Source organism: Oreochromis aureus, linkage group 22 (genome assembly GCF_013358895.1).
Source record: "Oreochromis aureus strain Israel breed Guangdong linkage group 22, ZZ_aureus, whole genome shotgun sequence".
NCBI lineage: Eukaryota > Metazoa > Chordata > Actinopteri > Cichliformes > Cichlidae > Oreochromis > Oreochromis aureus.
The window spans coordinates 9,603,881-9,617,277 of NC_052962.1; the positions used below are offsets into that span (position 1 = coordinate 9,603,881).

Consider the following 13,397-nt stretch of genomic DNA (forward strand, 5'->3'; position numbering starts at 1 on the left):
CCTTACCATATGCTAAAAATGTTTTGGTGCCAAAGTTCAGAAACAAAACACAAAACAATGGTGCGGTTTCTTGAATAAAACCTTTATTTACTTAAGAAATAAAAAACAAAATGTGCAGTGCTAATTTGACTTGACCTAAAAGCAGAAAACAAATGCATTTCATACCCTGTTAGGCAAACCTGAGACTATCCTCAGCAAAAAGAGAAGAAGCATTGTTACACCAGGAGAGCAGCTCATTTACATCCCAACAAAGTCAGAATAAAGAATATTTTCATCTTGTTCTTCCCAGTCTGTTGGCATTGTGCAAAAGAACCCACCAAAAAAAACCCCAAAATGACAAAATTTTGTGGTCACATTTTGGCGTGTGTGAAATACTGAGCTTTAAATTGTGGTAGAGATTTCAGTGTTGGAGAGCGCTAACTTCCAGATTAGCCCTGATTCATGGCTTTATACTGGGAAAGTGTGAATCGAGTTTTAAGCAGGTCCGAACAGCTGACATCACAGCGGCATCGGATCGTTCATCCAACCCTTGGCAACAAACTGACCCGCTATTTCTCATAATCCCATGTCCTCTCTTTGCAGCATTTAGCTAAGTTTTCTTTCCTGATTTGCATATTTTGCTGAACAGGACAACAAGAATGAGAACTGACAAATTCCCATAACTGGGAAATAATCTGGGCCTCAGAAAATTCATAGATCAGTTCCTCTTAAAGAAACATCTTCATCTGAGGCCAGAGCTTTAAAGTACTGACAGCTTATGAGCATGAATGACTCCAAGTACTGTAGCTGGAACCTCATAAGTCTTTTTCTGGCTCTTCGAGAAGATCTGCTGCGTTAAATAACACTATATCCAGAAGCTGGACCTTTCCAGTGCACCCCTTTGCAAGAGCCGGTCTTGCTCCGTCGCCCTTCGCTGGCTTCCAGCTCTTGTTACTTGCCTTTCTCTGTCTGATCTCACTCTGTGTGGCTGGCGAAGAGGTTGTCTCTCCGAGGGAGGAAGACTGTGGTGCTGACGGGGAAGATACTGTAAAGGGGTGGGAGTTCGGTGCTGACGTTGTGGAGTTGCTGTGCTCCTTCTTGGTGGTTGGCTGTAGGTTCTTGATGGTTGGCTGTAGGTTCTTGGTGGCTCTGTATGCCTAGGGGCAGGTTCATTATAGCTACTTGGAGGTCTAGAATAGTGAGGAGAAGTGCCTTTCTCGATTGGCACCACAGCGTTAATCTACAGAGACACCAAAAACTGGCTTTAGTTATGTTGCACAGATTGCCGAGTTCAATAGATGCTCGAGTCAAAATCTCACCGATCTGCCTCTGGGTCTCTTCCTGGTAGGGCAGCAAGGCAGACCCAGAAAGGAAATGCAGACAGCAAAGCAGCGGGCGCAAAACACCAGCTGGATGAGACAAGTCACGATTAAAGGCACCCAAAGGATCAGAGTCGTACTCTGGGGAGGGAGAAGGTGAAGATCAGCTAGGGGGAAAACACCAGCTGGACCATTCAGACAACAATATCTGTAAAGGTGCTCTGCACTCTCACATAAAATGGGGAAACTGTATAGATAATAATGTGATACAGAAGTGAATGTGTTCTCAGATAGCACAGCAGTGCTGCAAACCAAAAAACACAGCAAGTCTGGGAATTTCAGTTTGCATAGGAGTGGCTGAATAAAATATGCAGAGCAGAGAGTATCAGCATGAAATGCTACAGAGGGAATTCAAAGAAATAGAGATGCCTTTTGTTGTTGGGCACACTGACTCGCAGACTACAAAGAGAATAAAAAAGTGCACAGCTCGAAATTTGGAGCTCTCTTTGTAAATCATGATGAAATATGCAGGAAGCACAGAAAATAAGGCTTGCGTAACCATCATTACTGCTTCTAAGCATGCATGTGTGCCAGAAAAGTCCAAAACACACTCTCAGGTGATGTAATGTACCCTCCGGCAGCCATATTGGAGGCCGCGAGCTAATACGCAGCTCTGAGTGAACAGCATGGTCTGCAGTCTCAATAGACTCCAACCAAACCTGATGCTCTCCGGGTCCAGTTTAAATTTGGTCTGTTACAAACTTTATGTGGCTATAAAACGAGGAAGAAACACGATGATAATCCAACCCTCATTTCCAAAAAGACAGAAAGCAGAAGAGATTTAAATCTTACAACTTGTCTACATTTCCAGATAAATATTGTTCACGTTTTGTTTCAAAGCTCTCTGGTGACTTATTGAAGCCATTTTCTCTCTTTTTAAATAAGCTTTGATGGTAGCTACTCACTATATTAACAAAAATATGGAGCCACACCTGTTAATCTTTGAATTCAGGTGTTTTTAGTCCCATTGCCACCGGGGAATAAAATCAAGCACCCAGTCATGCAGTCTGTCTTTCCATGTCTTTGAGGGTCGTTCTAAAGAGGTCCGAGAATGGTACTGTAATAGGATGGCACTGCTGCAACAAGACAGTTTGTCTTCCCTCCTAGATGTTTCAGGATCAAGTGGTAAGTGGTATTATTGCACAGCAATGCAGCCGCAAAGTGTCAGCAGATGTAAAGATGGAGGGCGAGGGTCGCTAAATACTAAATACAGACTCAGTAACCGCAATCTTCCTCTGGCATTAACATCAGCACAAAAACTGTGTGCCAGGAGCTTCAACGGGAATCCTATTATTACGCTTTACATTATGTACTCAGGTTTGCCATAATTCCCCCACTTTGCCTTTTAGCTTCATTTCCTTCTGCCACTCCCGTTCACGTCCTGTCAGACTGTGGCAGGTTCACACTGATTTATTTATTTAGCCATTTCAGAGGAACTCTAAATAAAACACGAAGAAATCCACATAATTAACAAGACAAGTTTCTTCTCTTTGCTTAAATTCTAATAAATGTACTTGTTATTAAATATTTTTAGGTCTATGAGTAATTGTAATCTCAATATTGAACAAGATAATTTTGCATATACAGTGGTCCCTCGTTTATCGTGGGAGTTACGTTCCAAAAATAACCTGCGATAGGTGAAATCCGCGAAGTAGCCAACTTTATTTTTTTACAATTATTATAGACGTTTTATGGCTGTAAAACCCCTCACTACATGCTTTATACACTTTTCTAAGACAGGCCTGAACATTTTTCTCTCTAGTTTAAACTCTCTCAAAGTTCAAACCTTCATAGAAAAATAAGTCCAGTATTATAGAATGAAACCAAAGGCACCCGCGGTTGCCTTTGACGGTGCAAAACGTTTCGTTGACATTGTTGCGTTTGTTGGAGAAAACTTACAAACATACAGTAGAGCAGCTCAGACTCACACTGCTAGCGATCGAAGATTTATGTAAATTTGACAAGCTGAACGCATTCTGTACTGTACAGGAGACACAGCACGAGATTGATTGACAATGGTCTACGGCCAATCAGGACGCAGAACACAATGCACTGTAAAAACAACAACAACAACAAAAAAAAAACCCAGCATGCAAAATTACACACAAAAAAATCTGCGTTATAGCAAGGGACCACTGTAATAAAATAACAAGCAGCACTAGTGCATTCTTGGCTTCTTCAGCTATACTATAATGTGAAAATACCGGTGTTATTTAAACCAGCGTAAAGTGGAATTGAAGGTAGTACATCTGAGTTGTTGCTTTAACTTCTTTTGTGATCTTCAGAATTTGCCCGGTTCTCATCTCAATCATCGGACACTAAATAAAGTAAATAAAAGTGCGGCCCACCGGCAGCTACAATCACGGTTAAATGTCTTACACAGATGTATTGATTCAAACGGAAACATATCTGTTCACCCAGAGAAACGATGTGGAAACCAGGCATAAAATGCTACCCTGTGATTACCGCTCTCTATCATGATGAGTGACAATCTGCACTGCAGACACGACTGCACGATGGCAGTCTCCTTTTCAATATTGAGACAAGTGAAGCCCTCCCACTCACTGAGCCACAAAATTGATTGAAAGAATACAAACACGGCGGCGGTGGGGACCGTCTGCCCAGGGCCGTGTCTGTGCTACTTACAAATGATAACCTACACTGCGTGCATCGGCAGCTGTGCCATTAACCCCCCCGTGCCAAGAATAAATCCACTCTAAGATGAAGGTGACTGATGCGACAAATTGTCAACTACAGTGGGTGTTAAAACGCCAAAGTGTTGCTGATGTGTGGATGTTTCCGTGAGGCTTAGTGCGTCTGACAGTGTAACGGTGTCTGGACACAGCCTGGAGCTAGCTGACGGGGTCAGGTCAGCGTTTGTGCCACCAGTGCGTCAGCCGCACAAGCGCGACAGCCTGAGTGACAGCGAAGACAGACACCCAGCCTCCCACTCCTTCTCCCACACCCTTATGTACACACACACACACACACACACACACACACACACACACACACACACACACACACACACAGTACAAAAAGGAATGCTGCCACCATGATGCACAGCCTCTGTTGTGATTATGTCACAACAGTCAGCTGTTCAAAGAGCCATCTGCTGCAGAAAAGGTCACAGGTCACGCCTTGATCTCAGCATCTGTGGCGCGCACACTAATGCACTCACGTAGATGCGTGTGGGGTCAAAGGGACACTCGTTGGTGATGCTGGAGTAGCCGGTGGCGTCGGGGAAGCGGCAGAAAGTCATGAGGCTCCGCCCACCGTGAACAATGGCCCTCACCACGGATACAAAAAGGCCAATGGCTGAAGCCGCTGCCGTGAAAGACGCAACCAGACTCACTGTGAAGAGAGACCATGTCTAGGGGAAAGGAAGAGAGAAGCACAACTTAGATGATCAGGAAGGAAAAATGTCTCCCAGCTGGGAAACTGGGGCATCTCTGGCTGGAAATAGACTTTAAAAAAAAAGAAAAGAAAAAGACGGCAAAAGAGAAACAAACATTAGTAGAGCTGAGATTATTCACAGCAGCCGCTCCGACATGTCAGAGCAACAAAAGCACAGGTGTATTAATGATTCTGGTTCCACTTCCACTCCTGCTACTGTGCATGCTGATTCACTGCCATAGACTCCTCGTCCTCCACACCCACAACAAGAAATTTACAATACAAACAGGGTTAGTTGGGATAGTAAAAGCAAGCAAAAGCAGGAGCAGGACTTTGACTGATGTTCATATTAATAATAATAACAATAATGGATTGTATTTATATAGCGCTTTTCAGGACCCTTAAAGCACTGTACAATTCCACTATTCATTCACTCTCACATTCACACACTGGTGGAGGCAAGCTACAGTTGTAGCCACAGCTGCCCTGGGGCAGACTGACAGAAGCGAGGCTGCCATATCGCGCCATCAGCCCCTCTGGACAACACCAGTAGGCGGTAGGTGAAGTGTCTTGCCCAAGAACACAACGACCGAGACTGTCCGAGCCGGGGCTCGAACCGGCAACCTTCCGGTTACAAGATGAACTGCCAACTCTTTGACCACGATCGCCCCGCAATATTGGAAATATGCAAAGAAAAGCAAGACTAACTGGACAAAAACAAACAAAACAGTTTGATATTTAACAATCTCACTTCAACCAGGGGGAGCAGCGACACAGTGGTGTAGTTAGCACCTTTCTGTGTGGAGTTTGCATGTTCTCCCTGTGTCTGTGTGGGCTCTCTCCAGTTATACCGGCTTCCTCCCACAGTCCAAACACACAAATGGGGTTAGGTAAATTGGCCATAGGTATGAATGTGAGTATGAATGGTTGTCTGTCTCTCTGTGTTAGCTCTGTGGTAGACTGTCGTCCTCTGCCTCTATGATATGATCCGGCTGCCTCCGTGACCCTTAATTGGATAAGCAGAGGAAAATGGATGGATGGCTGGACTTTAACCATGCTTTTGATTAAGTAGACTTTAAATTGTTGTGTCCCTCCATTTATCGCAATTTGTCATTATGCAGCCTATCAGATTTCATATACCAAGATAAGTGTTCTTGTCAAAAGAACTCCTTTGCCTGAATATTGTGTTCTGTTGTTCTGGGAAAAAAAAGGGTCTTCAAAGAGTCGAGCTCCCTCAACACACGAAAAAAACCTAAATTACAAAAAAACGAAACAAAAAAACCCAAAAGAAATTGGTTTGTCTCTGCTTGGACATGTTCTCTTGCCTTGCTTGTCCTGACTGCACTGCAATAGCATAGCGTAGCATAGCATAATAGGCTCTCAAAACACATTATGATTTGAATTTTGATAGCTGCACAGTAAAAGCTACAGATAGCAGCCTTAGGCTCACACAGGATTAGAGAGCGTTGAAAAGAGTGTTGAAAGACAGCCTGGCAACCATTGGTTGTTATAAAAAAATGTTAACTGCTAAAGCCCCAATCACGCAGGCCTAAAAACCTGAAATGCCTTCTGCTAGCCCCTAGTTGCTACGGAAAAATTTGTCTTCCCTAAATTGTTGGCAAGTGGTTGCTGGAGGTTGTTAGCTGCTGCTAGGTGAAACTAGTTGTAAGAACGTATATAGCTGTGCTGACGGCCCTTTGCTTTTGTTGCTAAAATATTGCTGTGGTTGCCTGTTGTTTGTATATTGCTCCTTTTGACAAGTGTTGGTTTCAGTGGTTGGGCACAACTTTTACTTTAAAAGGTAAAAGCTTTCCGTTTCCTGTTTGTGTCACTTTTTTGAAGTTTCACTACCATTTGGTGGTTAATTAATGAGTGCTTGCAGACAACTGGGCATTGTCCATGTAAGCTACCATGGCAATCTGCTTATGACCAGAGCAATCACGGGGGGGGTGTGCTGCAGCACTCCCTCTGTAACGGATTACGATAAACAACCGCCAACAACCACTCACCAACCAGTTTGCGAATAAGATTTTTTTGTCTCTAGGTCTGTGTGATTAGGGGCTTAGCAATCCATCCATTTTCTACCAATTGTTCAGGGCTGGGTTGCGAGGACAGCTGGATGCCAACAGAATCACATCATCTAAAAAAAGCTGAGATGAAATTCTGAGGCTACTAAAGTGAAAGCCTTCTGCCACCTGGCTACACCTAAAACCTATGTCCATAATATCTATGAAAAGAATGTGTGACAAAGGGCAGTCATAGCAAAGTCCAACACCCACCGGGAACGAGTCTGGGTAATTGTTGGTAGTTTCGATCAAGCTCCTGCAGTAGATCTACAGCAAACAGCACCCCCCACAGGACACTCTGAGGGATGCGGTTGAATGCCTTCTCCAAGTCCACAAAACACACGCAGACTGTGGGTTATAAATTTGAAATGAAAATTCAGATTTGATCACAATAAAAATCTTGGGTTAAAACCAACTTTAAATGGGAACTAAAGTCCAATTTAACCATGAACACAAACATTGCAGTTTATTTCCTGATGTGTTACGAATGGTGTTTCCTAAGTACAGTCATCGCTTGTGCTAAGGAACTACAGTATTTATAATTTTTTTTTAAAAAGAAAAAAATAATAGTAATCCACTCAGGATGTAGCACGCCTCTTGGACAATGCAACAGGGATAAGCTCCAGCCTCCATGCATGATAAGAAGATAAGAAAATAGACTGATTATGCAAGCCTTAGCTATACTTCTATTACAAATGAATGATGCACGATAATGAATGATACGCTGGGTGGAGAAACCCATCCCGAATTTACAGAAGGTGAGACGCGGCTAATCAGCGTGCCCAGATATTTAAAGTCAATTTACAAAGCTGACTGAGCTGTTAAATCAAAACCCGATAAGGCCAATAAAGAGAAATTTAAAAAATAACACCTACATGTGTGCCAGCACATGTAAGAAAGGCCTGTGTTCACTCATCACTTGAAGTGGATGACTGAGTTACATAACAAGATGTAATGGACTCAAACTGCAGCCTCACAGCTCTGCCCTGCCTGCTTCACAGAGGCACTCGCTAACAAAGGAAACCGGGAGTGGTTTAACAAGCTGCAGCTCACTCATGAGCAAGCTGCCTCGTCAGTCCCGTCTGATCAGCCCGACAGCTAACTGAATAAACAGAGAGGAGAAGCAGAGAGCGAGAGGGGAAAAAAAAACAGAAACAAACACACACACACACACACACACACACACACACACACACACACACACACACACACACACACACACACACACACACACACACACACACACACACACACACACACACACACACACACACACACAGCTCTGCAGGGCTGAATTCAGACACCTGAGGCAATGCGCAGGCTTTTTTTTAAGTCACGACAGGGAGAAAAGAGTGAGGAAGCTGTAAAATATCAAAGCAAAAGCAGGCGAGCAGAGTGCTGGAGCGCTGTGAAGGTACTGCTCTGGCACAGTAATGTTAGATCAATAAGAAAAGCAAAGAAGAAAAGGTGGATAACACAAGGAGAAAGGCACCTACTCTCCAGATATTGAGATTAAAAAGCATACTGCAGGGATACTAACCAGGGATTTACTCTTCTTGTTTTTAGAGAGGACGATAGCCAGAATACCAGCAACAACTCCCTGCGGAGAGAACACAGATGACATTTAAAAAAAACAACAACCAAAAAACAGGGGAAGCACTGCAAGCAATTCAAACACATCTTTAAGTGCCTCGGTATTTTTGAAAGATATTTTTAGGAGACCTGGAGAGCAGCATTTTCACAGAGTGGTTCAAACTAAGTGAAAACCACTCAGTTTGCTACGCAAGCCACATTTTTCAGAGAGAGATTAAACATTATTCTTTATACAGTAAAAATGGTTTTAATGAACTTTAATACTGACCTATTTTCACACACAAACAAATGTGCTGCATGTCATTCTCAGAATTGCTTCCTCATAGCAGCAAAGAGAATCATTTATGGCACAAACCCAAAGAACAGCGAGACGTGAACCCTGTCTTAAAGTACGGTCACAGCTTACAGCGAAGTCATTGTGACTTTGTTTCATTCTTATCTGTAACGAGCACATCACATCAACCCCCTACATGTGAATGACATCAGCAACTTTTAACTGGCGTTGGGGTAGTTCAATTAGCCAAAGACCAGAGGTGCAGATTAGAAACGAAGAGTAAACCTGTGATATGGTCCAGAGACGGCAAAAGTGAGCACATTCATCACTGAAGCAGACATACAGATGCTTGTGGTAACAAGTACTTTGGTAAATGTTAATGTACTGATTCAATTTATTAACTGAAGTAAGAGAGAAAAAGCAGAAAGTAAAAAGTAACTCTTTGGAGATTTCTACCAGCTTTTTGAACCTCCCGCAAACGTGAATATAAACCTTATCATTTTAAAATTTGAATTCCGATAACGATCTCTTATTTGGAAGCAAAGTGAGATTCAGCAGGTGGGGGAGCAGTAGGATCCCGTCCTATCTGTCTTACATCTTTCTCCATCTCTGAGTGGGTGTAGTTGGCTATATCCCTGTGCTGGTGTTAATCATGCATTATGATAGTAATGTTGTTCCAGGATCAACACTGCAACTGATCATCACGTTGTGTCATAACTTTCGGAGGCATTCGGAGAAAAAGAAAAAATGCCTTTGTTTATAAGAAACTCTCTTCTGGAAAAAATGTAACCATGTCAAGTGTTTCCTTTATTAAGTTCATCCATCCATTCGCTTCCGCTTATCCTTTTCAGGGTCGCGGGGGGCGCTGGAGCCTATCCCAGCTGTCATAGGGCGTAGGCGGGGTACACCCTGGACAGGTCGCCAGTCTGTCGCAGGGCCAACACACAGGGACAGACAACCATTCACACTCACATTCACTCGCACATTCACACCTAGTGGCAATTTGGATTATCCAATTAACCTATCCCCACAAGCTGCATGTCTTTGGACGGTGGGAGGAAGCCAGAGTACCCGGAGGGAACCCACGCAAACACGGGGAGAACATGCAAACTCCACACAGAAAGACCCCGGCCTGATGGTGGAATTGAACTCAGGACCTTCTTGCTGTGCGGCAACAGTGCTAACCACCGTGCCACCGTGCTGCCTATCCTTTATTAAGTTATATTATATAATCTGTATGATTATATGGGGGTATGTCTGTGAAGGTTCTCAGTCATCCAGGTCATCGTAGTCAAAGGAATTTGCAAAGAAAAGCGTCTGGACTTCTTTGAGTTGCTTGAAGACGTTTCACCTCTCATCCGAGAAGCTTCTTCAGTTCTAAGGTCAAATGGCCGAGAGTCCCAGATTTAAACCCAGTGGGAGTATCCCCCCAAAGAGGGACAAAGGACCCCCTGGTGATCCTCTAATCACATGAGCCAAGGTGTGATTATATGGGGGGTTTTTGCCTCTTAGATTTTTTTGTTTGTGATAAGCACCAGTGATGGAGACACCAAAAGGACTGATTGTCCTTTTTCTTGTTCTCCCCATTTAGCCTCCAATCAGTTTAATGTTTGAACATTAGCAGTGCCAGGAAATAATAGCCCCCTCAAAAGCGTCCAGCCTGGAGTAAAGAACTTGTTTGGAAAATGTAAGTAGAAAGTGCAGATATCTTGGTTAAAATGTAGGGAGTACAAGTAAAAAGCTGAAAAAGTAAAGTACTGATACCAGAAACATCTACTTAAGTACAGTAAAGTATATTTTTACTTCACATCTCTGTATTTGTCTACAGATTTATGACTTATGAATCCTGAAAAACAGGTAATTCTGTTTTTTTTCTCCATGTTGCTCTAACCTGTACTTCCCCCACCATGAGGAAAGGCAACATTGGTAATACTTTACTAAAACGTACGCGCATAAAAGAAATCTTACCCCGCACAAAGAAAACAAACAAGCAGGCACCACCATCCTTATTTGCACACTGCTCCACGTGACCGTAACTCGTCCACACTGTTTTGGATGTGTGACACTCTCGGTGACAGAGTATGATCAAGCAAATAAAGCTTTAGTCACACAGGCAAAAATGAGTATTCCCCGTCTGAATGGGAGTGGCAGCTGGGACGTTTACACTGGCTGCAGCACTGAGAGTGAACTTTTAGTCTGAGGGCAAACTTCTTTCCAGCCTGTCGCACATTTTCAAGCTTTAGCATCGCTAAGCTAACAGAAAGCATGAAAAACTAGAATATGTTTATTTGTAATTCTTTGCATATGGTATTTTGGAAAACCATAAATATAAATAATAACCAAAAGGCAATATTTTTTATCATTATTATTATTATTGTTGTCATTATTGTCCGTGGTATTAATAGTGGTAATAGTAGAAGTAGTATTCATTTCAAAGATTTATCTTTAAATAGTCAAAACCTGTTTTAAAATCACAGGAGTGAAGCAAGGATGACATTTGTTTATTGAACCAGTCCTCCAGAGAGGAGGATTGTGGGTGTTTTGGCTCTTTTTGAATGTGGACTTGCAGGTTGGTTCTGTTACCTTCAGGGCATCGTTACACCTTACCTGCTAGTAAGATTTTCATATTTAGCTCACGCGTTTGTTTGGATGTTACTGTGTTTTATGTACAACAAGCTGCTCTGAGCTAAATTAGCCACAGTGGGATTTATAAAGTTATTAATAAAGATTAGATTTGCTAAAATTCCCTCCACAGAGATGTCCTCTAGCTCTGTCCTTGTTAGTGCCGAAATGCTCACCAGCATGCCGGATGCGATGGCCACCACGTTGGCGATGGCGTACTGCATGGTACGGGCCTGGTTTTGGATGTTGATGTGCCTGAGCACCACGCCGTGCACCAGAGCTCCCAACAGGAAGTTCACGTGACCGACTATAATCACGCTCAGACCCATCTTCATCAGGGCCTTGGGATCCTGCAGGCTGTCGCAGCACAGTCCTGATGGGAGAGGGGAGAGAGAAGAGAAGCAAGTTGAGCCAAAGCAGCAGAGCAGAGAGAGGTGATTTTACGTCATCCACGCCGTATCGATCAGAAACACAGGGGCCAGGTCAAAACCACGGCGGAGATGTCAGCCGTGTTAATAATTAGCCGCTGAGCGCAGGCTGTCCTAAACAAGTGTGTAAGAGGTGACCAAAGACTTCCAAAGACAAAAAAAATCTACACTCAGCCTGTTATGCTTTTTTTCCTCCATGTTTTCAACCAGTCAATGCTCACAATAAACTCACAGTAGCTTCATGTAATGCACAATAATCCCTCTAATTCCAAAGCGGAAGCTACAGACACTCAGTTGCTTACAAGTTTTTCTACTCTTGGCTCTGTGTGATGTCATCAATGTCATCATCTAAGACACACGCCCTGTTTGTGAGAACAAAATTCACTTTTATGCTTGCACATCAACTTTAATCTCATCCTGTGAGGGTAGAAGCCTGCTGTTCAAACCTTCTGTTTACTAGAAGCAGCCAATCAGAAGAAAGTAAGGGGAAAGGAGCTAACATGGCTTGTTTCAGACGCTGGATAAAATCAAGGGATGCTCCAAGGCCCAGTTTAATAGAAAGAAGGATTATTCTGAACTGCCAAAGCTAATCAAGTAGAAATTAAAATTATGAAGTTGAAAATGAGCATAAACAGGCCTCCCTTTCTTATGAAATCTGGATCACATCTCATTTTATATAATGGATGTTGATGGGGTTTGTGTAGTCACGTGACACCGGTCCTCGCATACATTTCATACTGAGATCCATCCAAGTGAAATCTATATTTATTCCTTTAAACCAGCCACAGCAGTTTCACAACTAAATATCTGGTCAATGTTTACTCGCCTCTTGCCACTTGAAACATCCACGCACATGCGTGACAATTTAACACGGTGCTGGGTTTGTTTGAATCTGCCAGTAAAGAGTGATAACGTTTAGAGAAACTTGCCCAAAGTAAGCAGTCACTCTGTTATTGCGGTATCAAAAGTGCCCTGATAAACTAGTTCCACACCACCACCACACCCAAACAAACACTGAAGTCTGGAACACTGACAGCACTTTAAAGGCGATTAAATCCAAAACCCCACACTCCTGTTTGTTACCTGTGTCGCCCATCTCTGTCAGGTCACCATTCGGTTGTTTTTTGTTTTTTTTAATTATTGTTTTAATTTAAATGACAGGCAGTCCTGCGCTGGGAGGGTGTCAGCGTGCTCTCGCTTCTTCTTCAAAGTGATCTCCACAATCCCGTCAGACAGAAAGTCACGGTCTCTGACACTTCTGCACGACGCTTTTCAAAATAAAACAATGATCAATAGCGTGTCCCTGAAAGTGGAGCATACTTGATGATTATCGACAGTTTTCAAAAAAAAATAGTTTTGAAAACTATTTTGTTATTATGAAATAAATGAGGAATTTAATACTTTAAACTGATTCTTTCTTGTGTGAAAAAATAAATTGGGATTATGTCTGTGAAATAATTCGTGCTAAACTAATTCCCATTTTATAGGCTTTTATAGGCACCCATATCTCTATTTTCTCCCCTGAATTAATTGTTTTAAATACATGCTTTTATTTTGAAAGTAAATTCACTAATTAGAATTAGTCTATATTCTCTAACCTTGATGCAGACGAGGGCACTGCCTATAGTAGGCGTATGAATAGATTTCTTTTTAAATGTAA

The 13,397-nt window shown here is 42.7% G+C and overlaps 1 protein-coding gene across 2 annotated transcripts; it reads right to left on the bottom strand.

The window, feature by feature from the left end:
• Positions 1-61: 61 nt before the first annotated feature.
• On the bottom strand, positions 62-12,953 carry LOC116315957 (transmembrane protein 54-like). Of its 2 annotated transcripts, XM_031734406.2 has the most exons (6): positions 12,821-12,953; positions 11,486-11,682; positions 8,361-8,420; positions 4,540-4,731; positions 1,299-1,439; positions 62-1,219 (listed from the first exon to the last, which is right to left on the bottom strand). In XM_031734406.2, exons 1-6 carry the CDS (start codon positions 12,831-12,833, stop codon positions 845-847), a joined length of 978 nt encoding a protein of 325 aa, XP_031590266.1. In that variant the 5' UTR covers positions 12,834-12,953; the 3' UTR covers positions 62-844. The 2 variants fall into 2 exon arrangements, with proteins under 2 accessions (XP_031590266.1, XP_031590267.1); XM_031734407.2 differs by lacking the exon at positions 4,540-4,731.
• Between the last annotated feature and the right edge of the window lie 444 nt (positions 12,954-13,397).

Excerpts from the sequence above, each read along its gene's own strand:
- LOC116315957 (XM_031734406.2), bottom strand. Across the intron at positions 4,732-8,360 it reads ACAAGAAGAGTAAATCCCTG|ACATGGTCTCTCTTCACAGT; the intron begins GTTAGTATCCCT and ends CCTTTCCCCTAG. Across the intron at positions 1,220-1,298 it reads AGAGACCCAGAGGCAGATCG|ATTAACGCTGTGGTGCCAAT; the intron begins GTGAGATTTTGA and ends GTGTCTCTGTAG.